Source organism: Mustela nigripes, chromosome 18, assembly GCF_022355385.1.
Source record: "Mustela nigripes isolate SB6536 chromosome 18, MUSNIG.SB6536, whole genome shotgun sequence".
NCBI lineage: Eukaryota > Metazoa > Chordata > Mammalia > Carnivora > Mustelidae > Mustela > Mustela nigripes.
In genome coordinates this window covers 38,294,655-38,316,026 of record NC_081574.1, presented here as the reverse complement: position 1 = coordinate 38,316,026, position 21,372 = coordinate 38,294,655, and the positions used below count along the sequence as shown (strand labels likewise).

At 36.0% G+C, this 21,372-nt stretch overlaps 1 protein-coding gene across 4 annotated transcripts in view; it reads right to left on the bottom strand.

The window, feature by feature from the left end:
- Window positions 1-21,372, bottom strand: part of HOOK3 (hook microtubule tethering protein 3) — a 109,359-nt gene that overhangs the window by 4,857 nt on the left and 83,130 nt on the right. For 2 of the 4 annotated variants that reach the window (XM_059384360.1, XM_059384362.1), the window contains exons 16-22: window positions 19,543-19,630; window positions 14,240-14,274; window positions 10,832-10,914; window positions 9,064-9,164; window positions 7,883-7,987; window positions 7,184-7,255; window positions 4,391-4,527 (exon numbers count right to left, since the gene is read on the bottom strand). In XM_059384360.1, the coding sequence (XP_059240343.1) occupies window positions 4,391-4,527; window positions 7,184-7,255; window positions 7,883-7,987; window positions 9,064-9,164; window positions 10,832-10,914; window positions 14,240-14,274; window positions 19,543-19,630 (621 nt within the window). Of the gene's footprint in view, window positions 1-276; window positions 4,528-5,624; window positions 6,814-7,183; window positions 7,256-7,882; window positions 7,988-9,063; window positions 9,165-10,831; window positions 10,915-14,239; window positions 14,275-19,542; window positions 19,631-21,372 lie in introns of those variants that run through there. The other 2 variants (XM_059384363.1, XM_059384364.1) reach the window with 2 other exon arrangements.

The following is a 21,372-nucleotide window of genomic DNA, read 5'->3' as shown; positions in this document are numbered from 1 at the left end:
TCATTCTTCCCAAGAACATAATCAATGATTTAAATGGATGTCATGACATTTGTACGGCCCTTCATTTTATAAAATGGAAGCTAAATATTAATACTTCCGTGATTTGGGGGAGTGGGGAAGGGCAGAAATTAGCTGTGTTAGTAGCAAATTTTTTTTTTTTTTTTGGGTTTCTGAGAAATGAACAGCTCTTACTACAATACTTTAGAATAAAACTATTGTGCTTAAACTGGACAATAAGACATTTTCAAAATTTTCAATAAAAGGAACATACACCAATTATTATTTAAATATGCTTTATAGGTAAAGTAAAAAATTGGATGACAGATACATTGAGAATCGCCTTCCTCATATAAAAACTTCATGATATAAAATATTAAAATCATTATAGTTACAAAGAATAAGCTCTGAAACTGCTTTCTAAATGAAACTGGGTTGTACAACTACCAAAATAAGCTGCTGTTTTGACCATTGGGGATTATAGAAAAAGAGATTATCATTATTGAATGGAAACCCTTTTAACTTATAAAAAAAGAAAATAAAAAGCACACTACAGTAATTTTCAAAGACTATGATACCCCGTTTCTTCTGTTTAAGAACCTCCTTCATCTACTTCAGGGTATCTATCACACAGGCTTGACTTTGAAGAAGTATAATGCTACATCAACTTGATGAGAATCCCTTCATAATACAAGGTAAGAAGTCAAAGTTTCCTTCCATAGTTTAATGAATAGATAACAAAAAGCATTTTGTCTTAATGTTATTCTGTAATTAGCAAAAAGCAAGACAACAAGCACTTTGCTCCCATTTTAGGATCATGGTCGTTCTTACTCGCAGGGCTGTGAACTAGCTAGGCTTACACAAGCTGTGGGCTGTGGATGCTTTTTCAGATAATCTCACATGTTCCAGCTGGACTGGATAAGTCTGAGATCTAGACAACTGGAAATTGAGTGCAGAGAGTTAAGATAATTTTAAATGTTTAGATTTTTAAGACACTTCTCATCCTGGGATTGAGACTTTCAAATTTTTAACATGGTATTATCTTGAAAAGATGAATGCTTGTCTGAGAGCAAGAGATGCTAAAAAATATTTATCATTAGCTAACAAAAATAAAGTTGTTATGAAAAGGAGATGTATAAAGTAGCTAATAAAATAATCTTTTCTTCAGCTTAACTCATCTTTCGCTGAACAATCACTTACTGCTGATCTATCTGCACAGTGTGGATTTTCTATCTAATAAGATAGAAAGGCCAGTGTTTCTGACTGGAGAACATCAAGCTCAATTTTATACAACTGAGCTTTTACTATATAAACAAAACAATAAAACCTCAACAAAATTATCCTATTATAATCTAATCATCTCACATCCCACCAAGCCAATTTTACCAGGCTAGGGCTATCAAACAAATAAATTCAATCTTAATCAATTTTGGAACATGGGTCCTTTATTTAGGGACTTCTTTTTCTTGGTTATTATCAAATAATTAGACAAATGATAAAAAGGTACGATTGAATTTTTGAGCTCTTTTAAGATATATACAGTTGTATTATTTATTCTCTTTTTCTACGTGGTAAACTATGATATTTGTTAGATTTTTTAATTACAAACTTTGTAAATACACACTGCAGAACACACATGCTATTCTTTTATTCTTAGTTATTTACTTTGTATTTTCTTACCCTGGTTAGAAGGAATAGAGAAAATTAGCTTTTTGCTGATAAGAGTCCAACACTGCCAGGATGGGTTACCCCCACATAATGCAGTAACACTGTACTTACTCCACTGCTGAGGCCAGGGTTAGCTCCACTGTCCGAGCAAACTGTGGCTTCATGAAGCTACCATATACAAGGAGTTTGTAAAAATACAGCACAGTATGGCTCATATCTAGATAAAGCATCCAATGGCTTTCAACTTCCAGACAGACCGTGCATGCATCATCACAAACCTCCTGAGAAATGATTAATCCCTACTGGAGAAATAGCAACTTATACATCCTGTCCAAAGCTGGGCAAGGAAAACAGGGCTGTCACTTCTACAGCTAAGTTTTATTCCTGCTTTTTAAAAAAGCACCAGAATGTTTAGACATAAAAGTTCTTCTATGTAATGAAAGTAACATACTAAACTATAAAGGTAAAGGAGAGTGAAAGTTATGAATGGAAACACCAAATAACAGCGTGCGCCAGATGCCATAGAAACTCAGAAGTAAAACTCGCTTCCAAAAGCCTGGCATCTTTTCTTCCCATTTGGAGAAATATATCAGAGTAGGTCGGTAGGTAGAAAACCAGGACTGGGGCAGTAAATAGAGAATTAAAATTAAAACCTCTCATCTCATAGGATATAACCCATTTAATGAATAGCTCTTTTATTTTCATCTATCTTATTCTGCAGGTAGTATAATTCCCCAATAATTTTAATGTTACAAAGGTTAGTGTTAGTCTTTCTTTAAAACAGCTAAATCCTTACGCTATTTGTGAAATATGGGGGCAGGGGCAGGAATCATCTTAAGAAGTTTTTAATCTTTTATTGTTAAAACTATTTTGATGAGGTGTGCTTAGCCTCCTGAAACCCCACAATGCATTCTACTCATGTGGTTCTCTCCATTATTACAAATTCTTCCTGCTTTACTGTCTTATCAGGCAGAAGCATTCACACCATGCTCAGACTTTTGTACTTAATGTAAAAAAAAATCATCACAATGCATGGAGTCATTTTTGTCTATACTCTTAATACCTTTCTTCAAGTACACTTTCTGAGGACAAATGAAAACACTACCAATTTTTAGATCAATTTTCTTATAAAAAAAAAAAAAAAGTAAGAATTTAAACCCAAACACCTGAATATAGTTTCTGAAAATTCTTAATTACATGTAGCTTGATTTAGTGTTATTTGTTTGTATTTATTATACAGGACTAAATGAAACCTGAACTTCCAAATAGCAAGTACATGAAATGAAATCTTATTAGAGGGCCTATCTAAAACCAAAAACCAATTAACCAAACAATTAACCTAATTTCAGGAATTTTTTGCTTAAAAAAAATTGGCTATGATGCAAGAAAAAGGCTAGAGGGGAGCATAAATATAATTTGGGACCAAATTCTTAGGTCACTATGGAAGTCAGGCATAGGCATTTCATTTTCAAATGAATGGTATTTCACATTTACATAGCACCTTCTACAAAGTACTTTCCAATCATTATTACTTGACAGTCATTCAACAATGTAAATAAACATGGTTTACAATCTGTCAACAAATCTAAGAACTCTGAGGCAACCAAATACCCAAGAGAAAGTCTTGGACTAGTACACAGAATTAAGAAAAAAAATGTTAAGAGACCTGTCATAATATCACATACAAGAAGTCACTTACTGATCTTAACGGCTGATAGTAGCATGTTAGGTTTAGGAATTACTGAGAAATTGAAGGGTTTATATTAAAGAATAAGTAAACTGAAGTGCAAGTCAACAAGGAAATTGTTCAAAAGGTAAGGCTACCTATTACTTGTAAGTACATGAAAAATAAATCTTTCAGATGTGGAGGGCAACTGAAACTATGTCAGCCACATTGCTAGAATTTGATGTTCAGTTACTAGGATATTCCAGAACAAGAAAAAAATTAATGCACTGCCTGATTTTTTTTTCTTCTGTAATTTCCCACCAAATAATCTAACCACTGCATTTATTTTCTGTCAGCAAACAAGATAGCAAGAAATAATGAAATTTTATGTATGTTTTAAAAATAGTTTCCAAATCTTCGGACAAATTTAATTTCCTATAAAACAATGTGGAAAACTCATTTTTTCCCTCGAAATAAATCTATCAGGTGCCTTAGGTAACATCTGATTAGCACCTCTGCCAATGTATTTATGTCTTTGCAAAAAGTGCACTTGCCAACCATTTTATATAGTAAATATGCAAGTTATTTGAAGTGCATTTGGAAAACAATTGAAAACACAGATTAATACATCATAAAAAGATTAATTCCCTTTAAACAAAGACATTCTTATAAAGCATGGTAACACAGAGGCACAATAAAGAATATAAATTGTATATCAATTATTGGCAGAAAATCTAATTCATTACAAAGCCTACACAATTGGGGAGAGGACGTTTTCATACAAAGAAAAGTACTACACTATTATACAACACTTTTAATTGGGCATTTAAAAATTTTTGGCACATTAAAAGGAACCGAAAGGACTACAAAATAAAGAACCAAGAAACTAAAATATAGACACAGGAGAGAAAGTCCTCAAATGAGAAACAACTAAATATCAACATAAAAGAAACAAAAAATAAGCTGGCTGAATTTCCTGAAATGTCATCATATGTAACAGAAGTATGCTTTGAATGCAGGGCGTTTTTTTTTTTTATTCTGATGGCAAGACTTGTCTACCTTGCTGTGGCTGGTTGAACATGGCCGGGATAAGATCTTCTTGTGCTGGTTGCTTGTCTTTGCCGAGCCAGAAATGACTGCCCTGAACCTGTACTAGCAAGTCTATCTTCAGCCGCCTTTTTATGCAGGGTCATTCCCTACACAACATAGGGGAAAAAAAGTAATCAACAAAAAAAAGTGCAACATACTCTCACCAAAAAAGAAAAAATCATGCAGAATTTGTCTCATTGCATCATAAGGCACAATTAGGAATGTTAATTCTGTTCATTACAGATTAAAAATCTTATAGAGACATTTTAGTTCTAACAATTAGATACAAATCTTCTCTTGGAAAAATTAAGGTTTAATTTTTTGAATTTACGATAACCAAAACCCAGATAAAAGAGACACAATTTTGGAGTATATTGACCACATTCAATCACACTTCCTTTTAAAATCAAATGTAGAAAGTAATTTCCCAGGAACAGATAGGACGATTGATTGGTAGCAGTTGATTCACATGAGGTTGTGGAAATCACACGCCTTATTTTGAGTGGAAAACACAAATGCACATATTGTTTCTTAAGGAGGAAAGCCACAGCTAGATATAATACATACCACCAGGGTGTTTTTCTTCACTTCAGGCAGGCTTGTATTCCCAAGCAAATTAAGAAAAATTCCTGACAGCCCACAACAGAGGGCCCAAGAGAGCAGGGGGTCTTTTCTGTAGACTGGAGGATGGCCTACTAGCTTAGAAGGGAGAGGATATACAATTGCTGGACCCAGAGCACCTTAACAGGAGGGAGGAAACCTCTGGGAGTGGCCTTTTAAAATTGTTCATCTGTGAGGAAATCAGGGAAAAAATGGTCTGGATACTAATTTAATAAGCCAGTAAAGAACCCTGACCAGGGAACCATTAAGAATAGAGAGTGACTATTCCCACCAGTCATTGGCTACCAGTAAACTGATGAAAAGAAGTGGACACTGCAACAAGGAAGAAAGGAAGAAATAAGCAACTGAGAGCCAAAAGGAGAGCAGGACCTAATCCAAACCAACCTATGTGAAAAGTCCTAGGGCTTTCCTAGAGTGAACTGGACAGATTAGCACAGAAGACAGAACACTAAACATCAATCTTCATAACACTTGTTAGCTTCTAGAGAAAACACTAGTCATGGCTTTGCATCTTTTACAGAATTTCGGTCTATCACATATACCTAAATAAACAACATTTCTCCATTTTCCCAATGAGAAAATCCAGAACATGTTTTTTACTCAATTTAAAATCAAAGCATTTAAGAATCTGAAGAAAATGGCAAATATCTATTGGTAATCCTTAAATGTATTAAAGTGGCTACATATATTACCAATTCTTTTTTATTTAAAATATATTACCTTTTTTTACTTTCACATTCCAAGCAATTTATTTCAATTCTTCACACACCTTTAAGACCTTGGTAGTCATGACTGGGTCATTCCCTGAGATACTTAATGCCTTTTCCAGGTGCTTGTCACCTCCTTTCCATTCAGTAGCCTGTGATGCAGAACTTTCTGAATGTATGTGTAAGCTGTTACTGGCTATCTTTCTGGAACACAACCTGTGTGAGGCTATTAGAAGTTACTCCTTTACTCCCTGAGAGCTGAAGAGTAGGACTATGTTTTAATACCATGTCACAGAATAAGTAAATTCGCTTTATAACCACAATATGTTAAGTCATACAAATCAATCAAAACTATGAAATGACCAATAAGGATCAACTGACCTTTGAAGGTTTGAAAGAGGAAACAGAAAAGGTGGAGTCAGAACTAGTTTTCAGAGAACTTCCTTAGTTTTCCCTTATTCTGTAATTTTTCATTTTTAAGAAATCTGTATTTGTTAATCAAAATAATATTCTAAGCCCAATTTGATTTCCTTTGTTTTTTAGGATTGTAGTAAAATTTGAAATATTTTTGCCTTGTGGTTAAAACAACATAAATGTCGACATGTCATGAAATTAGATGAATTTAAGATAAAATACCATTATTAGGAGACCTGGGACATTATCCTTTAAGACATAGTATCAGTTACAATTGTAACACAGAAACAACTACAACATAACAATAGGGAAAGGGGAGATGAAAAAAAAATCTGGCTCAATTTCTTGTCTTAGGCAACTAACATTTTGACAAGGCAGAAGTGGTCTTACTGGGAAGAAAATGCAAAAAGACAAGTCTAGGACAAAAATATTGAAAAAAAAGTACAGCACTCTTCAAAATTCACAGCTATTCACATCCAGAAAAATATCACTGAAGCCCAGAATATTGATAGGCATTTATTTTTCCCTTGTAATATTTTTAACACTTTGTGTTGGAAAATTCAATTCCAAAACCTCTAGTTGTTCAGGTTTTAACACCATGAACATTTTGCAAACCCTATGAGATAAACCATCCTCTTGTAAGTTCCACTCCTGTGAAGACAATGGAAAAGTCCCATAAAACAAATGCTACTGCATCTGTGTTTTAGTATTATTAAAGTTCCCTTCTCCTAAAATAAAATGGTTCTCAGGGCCAGAAATCAAACTGTCATTTATCTTTCTATCCTTTAGGACTTAATAATGTGTTCAAAATATCCTAACCCTAACCCTATTATGGTGGTTCTCATTTCTCCTTTTCAATCCTAAGATCAGCATTAGGTTTGGTTAGTGTGTGTTAGGTTAGCAATTATTTTCAAATTTATTTGGTAGAACTACTTCTATAATACAGTAGTATAATACAGGTAGTATAATAAACATTATATATTCAATGAACTTTGCAATGTGTTTTGAAGTGTTTTCTTACCATATTGTACCAGGCACTAACAATGTATTTCTCCTCCATTTCTCTTTGACTCTTTGTCTTCTCATATTCTTTCTAAAAAAACAAGCACATGTAAACATGTAAAGATGAAAAACACAGTATCAATAAAATACAATTAGTTATATAAATTCATGGACACAGCTGTATATAGCAAGGCTCCTAGAAAATAAAGTGTCAAAAACCAAATGAGCCTGGGTGGCTCAGTCGTTAAGCATCTGCCTTCGGCTCAGGTCATGATCCCAGGGTCCTGGGATTGAGGCCTGCATCAGGATCCCTGCTCAGTGGAGAGTATTATTCTCCCTGTCTCTCTGCCTGCCTCTCTGCCTACCCGTGATCTCTCTCTCTGTCAAATAAATAAATAAAATCTTTTTTTTTGTTTTAAAGATTTTATTTATTTATTTATTTGACACAGAGAGAGAAAGAGAGAGAGAGAGAGAGAGAGAGAGAAACAGCAAGAGAGGGAACACAAGCAGGGGAAGTGGGGGAGGGGAAGCAGGCTTCCTGCTGATCAGGGAGCCCAATGTGGGGCTTGATCCCAGGACCCTGGGATCATGACCTGAGCCGAAGGCAGATGCTTAACGACTAAGCCACCCAGGCGCCCCATAAATAATATCTTAAAAAACAACAACAACAACAAAAAACATCAAATATCTTATCATATAGTATAGTACAGCAAACTACCTCTAAAGAATGGAAGAGTCGGTCTCTTTCCTGAAGCTGATTTTTAAGAGCCTGTATTTCTGGTGCTGCTCCTTGATTCTGCTTAGGGTCTAGAGTACGGATAACCTGCAAAAAGAAACAAAGAAAAAATTTTATTTATTTATTTATTTATTAAAAAAGATTTTATTTATTTATTTGTCAGAGAGAGCAAGAGGGAGCACAGGCAGACAGAGTGGCCGGCAGAGTCAGAGGGAGAAGCAGGCTCCCTGTGGAGCAAGGAGCCTGATGTGGGACTTGATCCCAGGACACTGGGATCATGATCTGAGCGGAAGGCAGCTGCTTAACCAACTGAGCCACCCAGGTGTCCCGAAAAAAGTTTTTTAAAAGATTTTATTTATTTATTTGAGAGAGAGAGTAAGAAAACACAAGAAGAGAGAGGGTTGTAGGGAGAAGCAGACTCCCAACTGAGCAGGGAGCCCAACATGGGGCTTGATCTTAGGACTCTGGGACATTACCTGAGCCAAAGGCAGAGGCTTAACTGACTGAGGCACCCAAGTGCCCCCAGAGAAAAAATCTTATTGTATGGCTCAGCTAACCTCTGCCTCTGAGCAGCCCGATACTTAGAGGAATGGGTCCTGAGGGTTAAAAAGCCTGTCACTGTGACTCTACTGCCTCCTCTGCCAGCAGCTTGGTTTAGGCCATGGGCATGTTATGCAATCAATTCTAGTTGGCCAACTAGCAGTCTTCTGGGAAAGGTCTTTTTGCTTTTTGGCTCAATACTTTTACTATAAAAATTGATCAAACCTATAGAAAACTGAAAGAGGGAAACAGAAACCCATTTCCTTTAACCCCAATTCAGCAACTGCTGCACTGCCACATTTTCTCTACACCTACACACACACACACACACACACACACACACAGAGGCTTGTTTGGGAGCATACTGTAATACTGTAAAGCAATCTGCAGACCTGGGAACATGTAACCCCCTAAGTACTTCGACATGCATCTTCTTAGACTAAGGACATTCTCTTACACAATCACAATACCAACATCTCTGTAAGAAAACCAATAATTCTGTAAGTCATCACTGTTCAATCCAAATCCGCATTTCCACAGGTGTCTCCAAATGTCTTTGATAAATCACTGCTCCTTCCACCCCCAATTTGGGCCCCCAAGATAAATGCATTACAGACACTCACACTTTTGGCTTTCTCTAAGTATTTTTTATACCGTTCCTCCATTTGCTTCATTTCCTCTTCTTTCTTCCGTAAAGCTTCTTGTAATTCTTCAATTTTTAAGGCTGTAGATAAGAGAGTGAAAAAAGAAAAAAAAAATTTTTTTAGATTGTAACAACCTGAAAAATATTTCAAATAAGTAGTAGCTTTGAGAGACTGTTTGGTCTATTCCTACATATAATTTTTTTAAAAGGTTTTATTTTTTTGAGAGAGAGAGACTAAGAGAGAGAGCATGAGAAGGAGGAGAGTCAAAGAGAGAAGCAAACTCCCTGCTGAGCTGGGAGCCCGATGTGGGACTCAATCCTGGGACTCAAGGATCATGACCTGAGCTAAAGGCAGTTGCTTAACCAACTGAGCCACCTAGGAGCCCCATCCTATATATAATTCTATTTTAAAAATTCATAATTTTTGTTTCTATAAAACAACTTTTTTTTAAATAAAGCAACTGTTTTTATAAAATAGCTTTTTTTAACAAAAAGCTTTTCTTGTAAATAAAAACTTCAGTTTAGAAATGCGTAAGTTAAAAAGTATCCACCAATGAAATCAAGTATCCATCAATGGATGAGTTTATAAACAAAATGTGGTCAATATTATAACTAAGTATTACTCAGCTTCAATTCTGATACACGTGTCAACATGGAGACAATATAAATGAAAATGAAAGGCATTCTGCTAGGTGAAGTAGGCCAGACATGAAAGGACAAATGTATGAATCTACTTAGGTGAGTTTACTTAGAACAGTTCTCAGAGAAGGAAAGTAGAACAGTGGCTCCCAGGGGCTGGCAGGACAGGGGAAAATGGGAGGTTACTGTTCAATGGGCACAGAATTTCAGTTTGGAATGATGAAAAAGTTCTGGAAATGGATAGCGGTTGCACAACAATGTGAGTGTACTAAATGCCACTGAATTATATACTTAAAAGATGGTTAAAATGGTCATTTAAAAAGATGATTTTATTTATTTATTTGACAGAGAGAGAGTGACAGAGCACGGACAGGGAGAGAGGAGCCCGCAGGGAGAGGAAAAGGGACAAGCAGACTCCCCACTGAGCAAGGAGCCACGTATAGGCCTGATCCCAGGACCCCAAGCTGAAGTCAGATCATCAACCAACTGAGCCACCCAGGTGCCCCTAAAATGGTCATTTTTATGTGATATATATTTCACAACAGTTAGAAAAGGTCTGTGTTTGGGGGAAGGTCTGTGTCCTTTACTAAAAGCATGAATAAAGTCAGACTACTTACAGGTATAAATATCAAAAGCAGTAAAACATCTGACTTTCATGCAACTATACTATGGAAATAGATAATTACATAAAATATTCATTACCATCTATAGTTAAGAAAAAACTCAAAACTAGAATTAGAAGCATTATAAAGATGATTATATACTCATTCTGTAAATAAGATAAATTCTCTAATTGCTAGAATATATAATAGGACCTGTTTCTGAAAGGAACAATTTATAAACTCATCACTGGGTATCTGGGTGGTTCAGTTGGTTAAGTATCCAACTCTTGGTTTCGGCTTAGGTCATGATCTCAGGGTTGTGAGATCGAGCCCAGTGTGGCATCAGCTTGGGATTCTCTCTTCCTCTGCCCTTCCCCCCTGCACATGCACTTTCACTCTCTCAATAAATAAAATCTTAAAAAAAAAAATAAAACTGTGGTAATTAGTAATATAATATGTTAACTATACTTTAATTAAAAACAACTATGCTAATTAGGGAAAACTCACAGCTGTTATTAAATCGTGGTTCAAGATCTTCAATAATGGCTCTCTTCTTCTGCAATTCATTATTGGCTTCATGAAGCTTCTCCCTGTAACAAAATATGTAACACATTGTCACCTACTACTACTGCTTTTGTTTTTTTTCTCACTTGAAATGAAAGATCTAAGTTCTTTATTCTTGGAATACACTTGCATATCACACAACTGCTATGAAACAAAAGAGGATAAAAAAGCCTAATCCAACATGAATATATATTTTTAAAATAGGTTAAAAAATAGAGACAAAATTTTCAGACTCTGAAATAGTTATAATTTCTTTTACATAAATAGGCATAAGAGGACACAGAGAACTTAATGATTTTTTTTCTAGGAAGAGGATATTATAAAAATTAATTTAAAACTTTACAGAGGTTTTACAGTGCAAAATTCTTATTGTAAAATGGTGTTAAAAATAAAAATAGAACACTATCCCCCAATAAAAAAAAATTAATGATACATGCACCCACATGGACAGGTATCACAGAATTTTGAACATAGGAAGTCAAATACAAAAGGGTAATACTGTAGGATTCCCTTTACAGGAAGTTCAGAATGTGTCAAAAATCAATGAAAGGTGGTTAAGAGAGCAGCACAATGGCTAGTTTGGGGATGGAATCAGTCAATTAGAAGGGAGAATGAAGAATTTTGGGGAGTTTACCGGAAGTATTCTATGTTGATCTGGGGTATCTCTGAATGTAAAAAAACATTAATCAAACTCAGGAACTTAGAATTTGTGTACTTTATGTAAGTTATATTCCAATCCAAAAGTAAATAATGAACAGAAAGTTTCTTTCTATTAGATATAATATGTGTAATTCTCTATTTAGTTTAACACTTTGTAATAGTAGAGGAAAAAAGGCTGCATAAATTGGAAAATATAGAAAAAAACAGAAGAAAACAGAGCACTTTTTAAAGTCTATTTCTGGTCTTTTCTATGAGTAATACTCTAATAAGTTTATTTTTCAACAAATTTTTTGAGTATATCTATATGTATCTAGATATAAAATGAGTATATACAGCAGTTAAAACAGTAATTAACTTTCAGCTCAGTAAACAGGTCATGAAACAGAAATTAACCCAGAAACTTAGGGAACCCAAACTCAGAAGTTTAATCTTTTTCATGACTTTCCTGATGAGCCTTCGTGTGAATTCCTAACCAATATACTGGTGAATTTTGCCAAAGTTTCACTTTATACATTATACTGTATGTACTGTCCTGTGACGTCCATCTTTTACTTAACACCATGCTCTTGAGATTCATGTATGTTGAGGTGTTAGTTTTGAGTTACACAGCTGACTGCGGCATTATGTTCTGTTGTCTGAACGTAGCTATTGTTTTACAAACTGGTGCTATTTGTATTGGTTCTACTTTTGTTATTGCAAACAATATTCTTTTATACTTTCTTCTACACGTCTCCTGACACATGGTTAAAAGCATTTCTGGGAATCTAGGGTTTATGTCGAGAATGGAACTCATGGGTCACAGCATATGTGCATGTTCAGTTTGCTAAGCAAACTGATAGAAACTCAGTGGAGAATACACTGCTGAACATCTTAGGCAATAGATTTACCTTGCGGAACATCTTCGGCAATACTCAGTATGTCTGATTTTTAATTTTACCCAATTTGGTGTATGTAAAATACAGCATCTTCACTATAGTTTTAAATTTGCATGAGAATGACCTTTTGAAATGTCTATGGACCCTCTTGTGGATTGAATTATAACTCCCAAAAAAGATATGGTGAAGTCCTAACCCCCAATACCCAGGAATGTGAAAACACTGTCTTTGCAGATATAATTAGTAAAGATGAGGTTGTGCTGGATCAAGGTGGGCCTTAAGTCCAATGACTGGTGTCCCTATATGAAGGCCATGTGAAGACAAAACGTACGGAGAGGAGGATGCCATGTGAAGATGGGGAGATAAGAGACTAGAGTGATGTGTCTATAAGCCAGGGAACAGCAAGGATTGCTAGCAGTCAGCCTGAAGACTCCCTCAGAACCTACAGAAGGAACCCATTTTGCTGACTTCCCTGATTTTAGACTTGTAGTGTCAAGAATTGGAAAAAGATAAATTTCTGCTTTCTTTTTAGCCACCCAGTTTGTGGTAATTTGTTATGGAAGCCACTGGAGACTAACAGGCTTCATTCTCAATAATAAATTCTTTTTGATGAAGATATTTACCATGTAAATGAACACAGAACAATGGTTCTGTTGTATGAACAATGGACTGTTGTATGAAACAACAGGTATTCCTTTTTTTTAAACAACAGAGAAATGGTTAAGAAAAAAGGACAGAATTCAGGACTGAATTCTAACTCTAGGCAACCCCACAATGGCTAGAAGGCAACATTTTTTCTTCTATTAGTGCATTAGGAATCAGCCCCTTGTTATACTTGCCAGCAAGTGTCAGTTCCTGGGATTATCTCACTTTTGCCATATTACCCCCCACCCCAAAAAGATAGCATGAGACAAACTGCCAGATTACAGAAATTTTTTTCCAATCATAGTAGAAGAAGTCAAAATTATCTCTGTGATACCGAGGATGGCTGGTTTACCATAGTGGAACACTGTTAATACCCCCAACAGGCTAGCAATTCATGGCCACCATATATTCAATGTTCGTTAGGAGAGTGTTGCTAAAAACTGATAGGATTTAAATTGTTACTGGGTGTGAGGAAATTCACAAAATATTCCTAACGATGTCAACCTCAGCTAAAGATAAAGATGGATAAAGATTTCTTCTTCCTGAGAAAACAAATGTAATATTTTTAAAATTTATTTCATTTTTTAGGTTAAAAAGTCACTTTCAAATATATTTCTAACTCAAGGAAATGTCTGAAAATCTACTACTGATAAGCTCTGTAGTACTTTAAAACTTCACTTAAAAAGGAGATTCAGCTGCCTATACTCTAGAGCTGGCAAACTACAGTCTCTGGGCCAAATTCAACCAGTTGCCTGTTCTTGTATAAAGTTTTACAGAACAGTCACAACATTAATCTATAGTCTATGGCTGCTTTTAAACTATGAAGCCACATGACTGTGACACAGACCATGGTTTACAGAGCCTAGGGTAACTGCTAGCTGGCCCTTTACATAAAAAGGTTCCTGCTTCCTGATCTATAGTGTCTCAAACTCCTAGTTATAAATACTACCACAAACACATAAAACTCTGGAGTCTTAGGAGAAAACAGTTCTAAAGCAGTACTTATTTTGACTTAAGGACACTGGGTGGAGATGACCCTTTAGACAATAAAGAAGTCTTATAATTTCCTGTATCTTCGTGGCCATTGCCTAGATACTCTGTAACCACCTAACAAAATACTTCTATTTCACTGGAGGATAGGAGAATGAGACTCAACAGCTTTTATACTTACAGATGTTCTTCAAGCTTCTTTTTTAGAAGAACTGACTGAAAATGGAAAATAAAATAAATTTATTTAACAGTTTAACTAACAAAATTATTTTTTTTAAATAAAGAGTACAGTAGTAACTGACCCTGAATAAGTTCTCAGTTAAGTTCTCTGGTCAAAGAGCTCAAAATAGACAATGTACTTAAGTCTATTTCTCTCATTTTCTCTCTCTCTTTTTAAGATTTTATTTATTCACTTGTCAGAGAGAGAGAGAAAGAAAACACAAGCAGGGGGAGCAGCAGGCAGAGGGAGAAGCAGACTCCCTGCTGAGCATAGAGCCTGATGCTGGGCTCATCCCAAGACCTTGGGATCATGACCTGAGCTGAAGGCAGCCATTTAACCAACTGAGCCATCCAGGTGCCGTATTTCTCTTTGACTGGAGAGAGAGCAGACCATGAGTGATAGCAATCAGTATAAAATACCTAGAAACTGCATATCTGAAGTCTCTACAGTCAAGAACTGGAAAGGGGTGCCTGGGTGGCGCACATGAATAAGCATCTGCGTTAGGCTCAGGTCATGACCAGGATCAAGCCCCACGTCAGGCTCCTTGCTCAATGGAGAGCGTGCTGCTCCCCCTACTTGTGCTGTTTCTCACTATATCTCTCTCTGTCAAAAAAAAAAAAAAAAAAAAGAAAGTAATAAAAAGGCCACATATACACAGACCTAATATTCTTGGACCCAATAGGCAGGTAGAATTCTAATAATAATACATCTTTTCCCTAACATACTTTTTATTTATTTTTTTTTTTTAAAGATTTTTATTTATTTGACAGACATAGATCACAGGTAGGCAGAGAGGCAGGCAGAGCGAGAGTAGAGGAAGCAGGCTCCCTGCTGAGCAGAGAGCCCAATGTGGGGCTCGATCCCAGAAACCTGGGATCATGACCTGAGCCAAAGGCAGAGGCTTTAACCCACTGAGCCACCCAGGCACCCCCCAACATACTTTTTATCAACTATATTATTCTCCTTGCATCATGGTAGAGACTGGGATCAACTGCCCAAAATACTGACTTACTCAGAGATTTCTGAATACGCACATAAGAAATTTATGTGATTGTATAGGAATGTGAAGGACGCTGTATGCACAGAATTTAATTTACTTAAGAATGAAGCTTTGGCTGGAGATTAAAAAAAAACTCTCCTGGTGGGGTGCCTGGCTTAGTCACTTAAGCATCTGAATCTTGATTTGGGCTCCTTGCTCAGCAGGGAGTCTGCTTGAGGACTCTCTCTCTAAAATAAATAAAATCTTAAAAAAATAACAAAAATAAAGTCTCCTGGGGTGGGGCGCCTGGGTGGCTCAGTGGATTGACCCTCTGCCTTCGGCTCCAGTTGTGATTTTGGGGTCCCTGGATGGAGCCCTGCATTGGGCTTTCTGCTCAGCAGGGGGCCTGCTCCCCGCCCCCACAACCTCACCCCGCACACCTGCCTCTGTGCTTGCTTGTGATCTATCAAGTAAATGAATGAAAAAAATCTTAAAAAAAAAAGTCTCCTGGCATGCTTGGGTGGCTCAGTCGGTTAAGTACCTGACTCTTAATTTTGGCTCAGGTCATGATCTCAGGATTATAAGACTGAACTTAAAATTCTTCCTCTCCCCCTACGTCACATGTGTGAACTTTCTCTCCCAAAACACACACACACACACACACACACACACACACACACACACACACAGTCACCCAAAAAACAGATGAGAATTGGCCTTTAAAAAAAAAAAAAGGCATTCTATAAAGGACCACTAGGTTTTGTAACTAAACTTAAAACTTGTTAAGGTACATATTACTAATGAGTTCTATGAAACATTCCATCTTGAGAAAAATTCAGTCAAACCCAATTAATGTAGGCTTAGAAAACAAATTGTTCAATCAGTCAATAGCAGCAGTGATGGGGGAAAAACCTCCACAGTGAGTTTTCTGATTTTCAGTCACCTTATTTAAAAATGATTACTATAATTGTTTATTCAGGTCGACTTTAACACAGCTCTGGAATATATCAAATTTACTTCTTTGTTCAGTATGTAAACTACACCAAATAAAAAAGAAAGGCAATAACTGTTAATTTTCAGTTATCACTTTGATAACTTTTTCATTCTTTTGTACAGATGGTAAAATGAAAATACTTTTAAGTACCTTAACTGTAATTTTGCATTTAGGTTCTGACTGGGCGCTAGCTAGCAAAATTAGTTTTAACTGGGATAATACACAATAATCATTCTCATGAATGGTTAACACAGTAGGCACTGCAGTCTCATGTTCATCTCACCACTGTGAGCCATATCAGCCCATCTGACAGGTGAGGAAGGTGAGACTGGGGAGACATTCAGTAGCTTTTAAGTGGCAGACCCAAAATTAAAATCCCAAGTCTGGAAAAAACAAAAGAAAAGAAACAAAAAAAACCAATATACCCCAAAACAAACCCAGGCCTGCCAGACTCCAAAGTTTGTGCATGGTCTTTACTCCCATGCTTCCTATACTCCACCACCTCTCCACTGAAGATTGCTACTATTAAAGGAGGTGGCAGGAGGAGGCCAGACTGCAATAGGAAACTCCAAAATAATTTATAAAAATGTACTAATTATAACAAGGAGGCAGAGCAGGAGTGGGATGGGGGAACAAATAAGAGCAGAGGTCTTTTTGGCTTGACTTGTTTTCAATATCCTTTAAATATCTTAAGTGTAAAGGACATAAACTTGTAAGGAAAATAAGATATTCATTTGCACAGAATTCCCATAATTAAAAAATCTCAATACCATCAACCATGATGTTAGAGAATGTATATAAATAAAAAAATTTGCTCAATATATAGAAATGAATAGGAAGCCATACTTACAATAGCCTTTTGAGCAGAAACCATGCCAAGAAACAGAGAGGACATATTAGTATGAAGCAAACACAGCAGCCAAGAGAAGGAACGATTTAGTAATTCATGAACATAAGCAAAATTATGCATTTTTTTGGAAAAATGTACATTTTTCTTTCTTCTATGGTCTCCTCATCCTGTCTTGTTCTCTTGAGTTTTATACACTGTGGCTAGCTCATATTATTCATATGACTGGATTTAACAATGCTTTTCTGCTTCCATGCTAAAAATAAATGACATAAAAATAATAAAAATGTGTAAACCATCCTACTGGCTTAAGGTCACATGAAAGGACTATGCTTTTGGTAACAGAAATGGGCAGAAATTACGCTGTTCTTCAGAGGGGACCAGTTCCATTTGGCCAGTTGTTCTACATACTACCTGATATTCCTGAGATGTGACACTATAGGTTAGTGGAAGAGAAGATGAAAACATCAAACATTTGCTGGATTTGGATCATATCACAATAAGGAAAGCTCCTATCTGAATCTTTTCTATATATATAAAAGAACTCTAAGGGATTATCTAAGAAGATAGAGTAACACCTCTCTAGCATCTGGGCAGTCAAATAAATGGACTAACTTAGGCAAATAGTACTTTCATGGCTGGCATCTCACTTCTGAAGTATGTTCTCTTTAAGTAATGGCACAGAACATAGTTAATCAGATTTGATTACCACAGGGATACCTAGGCAAAATTATTGTTTACAGAACAAACTCCTCTGAATGTTCTAACACAAGTAAGAGAATCAAGCACATATGGCAGCTATCTCTTTAATACTAAGGTAGGGTGGACACTGATGTCCTGCCACTCTTATTTCCCATGTACCACATGCCCTTCCCCTTTCTCCTATAACAAATCAAGAAAAAGTCTCCTCAAACTTTTAGAGACCAAGTGATTTCATCTCGAAGACAATCTTGGCCTTCTATGTATTTTAATACACTAATGTTGGTTTTGCTTCATCTCTTTCTTGCTTACCATTCTGGATTAGAAAAACACTTTTAAAAAGTAAACCGTAACATTTCAAACTAGTTCAATTTTAATAAGGGAATAAAGTAGTTTAGATGTTGGTGATAATTTTAGGAACTAGGAATTTGGGGTCTAAGAAGGACTACCCACACATTAATGAAAGGATAAACCAAAACCAGAGATCTTAGAAAGAACATACTACCAAATAGAAGATAGGTATAGGTTTATGAAACTCATAAAATTAGATCAATGATGAGCTATTTAGATCTAATATTCACAGGTTTTAACTAATATGCTGGTTTAACACCCTTCATTGGTTTCTTTCGTTTTCATACCCTCTTACATTACTAAGACTGGATAGAAATGATATACCTATAGTTTTGACGATTCTCCAAAAAGCAACTATGTAGAGGTTTATACAACTATGTAAAGGTTTATACTCAAAGACTAGAGTTTACAGCAAATTACACTAGCAATAATAAAAGAACCAACTCTCTGAAGCAAAGATTGGTCACTAAAATTAAGGTCCCCCCCCTTACACTAATTTTGAACACTCTATAGTTGCGGTTCTACCGTATACTGCTTATTAAAAGGAAAGGAATTGCAAAATTTATTTGCACTTTCATTGGAGACTGACTACTATGTGCTACATAAGCATTGTGGTAATTCAGACAGCTGAGAAGATTAAAGTCCATCTAGTTCTGGCACAACACATTTACTATATTCTAATGTGACCGTGACAGTCAAGCAGGTAAGGCTATGACAGATATGCAGAGTATAAGGGAATATTAAAGTAAAAGAAGGTCTGTGAACTTCTATTTGTGTGGGGCTGGGCTGGGGTAGCAAGAGGGACTCAGAAATTCAGGGATGGTTATTTCTAAGGATAGCATTATTTTTGAAAACATCAATTATACATAAAAAATTTCTACTTGAACATGCCAAATTTCTAACAGCACTGTTGTTGTTATTGGCCAGAGGGAAAAAGCCCTGAACTCTGAATACTGAGATGAACACATTTATAACACAAAGCCTCAGGGCGCCTAGCTGGCTCAGTCAGAAGAGCATGAGACTCTTGATCTCAGGATCGTGAGTGTGAGCCCCACAATGGGAGTAAGGAACTTAAATGAATAAATAAAAACTTAAAGAAAAAAATCCTAGTTTTCCCACTTCCTAAAACAAATAAAACTCCACAATGCCTCAGTCAATTCCTTAGGCTAATAACTACAACTAAACTTCCAATTTCCAGCAGAGTGATTCCAATCAGTACAATGAAGTACTGTCTGGTCCTTTCATTAAGGAATGTTAGTAAAAGGAAAATATTGCTTCTTTTCTATAACCAATATAATTGTAAATTATTCTGATAGAGACAATCAAATAAAAAACAGAACTTATAGCTTTTCTTAACACTGTGAAACTATTGGTTCATACATATTAAAACTTACATCTTCTGCTTTTGAGCCTTGATCCTGTAAAGATTTTTGCAATTCTTCAACTTGTGACTGTACTTCCAGAAGTCTTTGATTCACCAACCTAGAAATCAACTGTATATTAATTTTCCAAGTTCAGACTTACTTTTATCTTCTCCCTAGGTTATCATATTGGTTAGAAAGGCAGTATAATTAACAAAACAAACCCTCATGTTAAGATAGTAGTGCAGCTCACTGTTTTGGTTATTTTCTTGTTTTACTTGAAATTTCTATGATGATTTCAAATATGGTAGTTTAGTGGACATATTTTGTTGCCCCAATGTGCTTATATACACCTAATTATCTGAAGTTCATGTGAATACATTTATTGAAACTATGTGTCAGGCACTATGCTCAGCACTGTGCTAAAAGATCCCCATAGTGAAGGAATTCAGTAGGGAAGCAAAATGAATACAAGATAAATACTAATACAAGATAAATACTTCCACATAGCACACAGAGGTACCAAAAGGGAATAATGACTGCTTGAAGCAGAAAGAACTTTCTCTAATCATGTGGAGGAGTTAGGCTCGACTGAACTGAGACTAGAACAAGAAATAAAATACTTAAGTGATTAAGAGTGGAAAGCAGATTTAAAACAGAGAATTCACCATGTCCTAATCACACAGAAAATGAGAGGTTATTGTGACTTTAAGAATGGCATGTCTAGAGCCTACTTAAAAAAAAAAAATTCTTTAAAAAAGGGGACGCCTAGCTGGCTCAGTCAGTAAAGCATGCGACTCTTTATTTCAGGGTTGTGAGTTCAAGCTCCATGTTGGGCATGGAGCCTACTTAAAATTAAAAATAAATAATAAATAAGTAAATAAATAACATTCTTTAAGAGCAGCATGTCTAAAGACTAAATTATGAGGGAAAGAATGGCTACAGATGAAACCAGAGAAGAGGAAAGGTTGGGTACAACCTTGCACGAATGCAAAAGTATTTAGAACTTATCTTAAAATCTGGCTGAGGGGTGCCTGGGTGGCTTAGTGGTTTAAGCCTCTGCCTTCAGCTCAGGTCATGATCTCAGGGTCCTGGGATAGAGCCCCACATCGGGCTCTCTGCTCAGCTGGGAGCCTGCTTCCCCCTCTCTCTCTGCCTGCCTCTCTGCCTACTTGTGATCTCTCTCTATCAAGTAAATAAATAAAAATCTTAAAAAAAAAAAAAAATCTGGCTGAAATGGAATAACCCACCCAGCCTTTAAAACAATGTTGATTCTGGAGCTCAGAAATTCTAAGTCAATTATGACTGACTTGGTTCCCTAATCTTGGGCAATCACTCTAAAGGACTGCAAGAAGGGTTCAACTTCGATAACATTTTAGACAGAGCACATTGGTAGGCGAGAGGAAGATGTTATTAAAAAGGTCAAAGTGAAGGCATGAAGAGCAGGAGGAGGCTACCACAGTTATTACCAAGTATGCCTGAAAGAGGAGGTAACAAGGATGAAATCTATCTAAAGGGCAAAAGAATACATGGAATAAAAACACTAAGGATTTTGGTTTGAATTACTGAAAAACATTTAATGAAGGGAATTCAGGAGAAACAGGTTGAGAAGGAAAGATAAACTTATTTTGTATTTGTTGAAAATGCAGAGCCTAGAGATATCTGTCAGACAGCTAGACCTCTGTGTCTGAAGCACAATGAGAAATCTGTGTTGAAAATATAGATGTGAGAGCCATTTGGAGTTAACTGAGCCATAAGCAAAAATAATACTAACTAGAAAGATTGTGAAGAAGAATGGAAAAGAGAACAAATATGTCCATGGCAGGTCACCAATCACAGGGTAGAAAGAGGAGCTTCAACCTT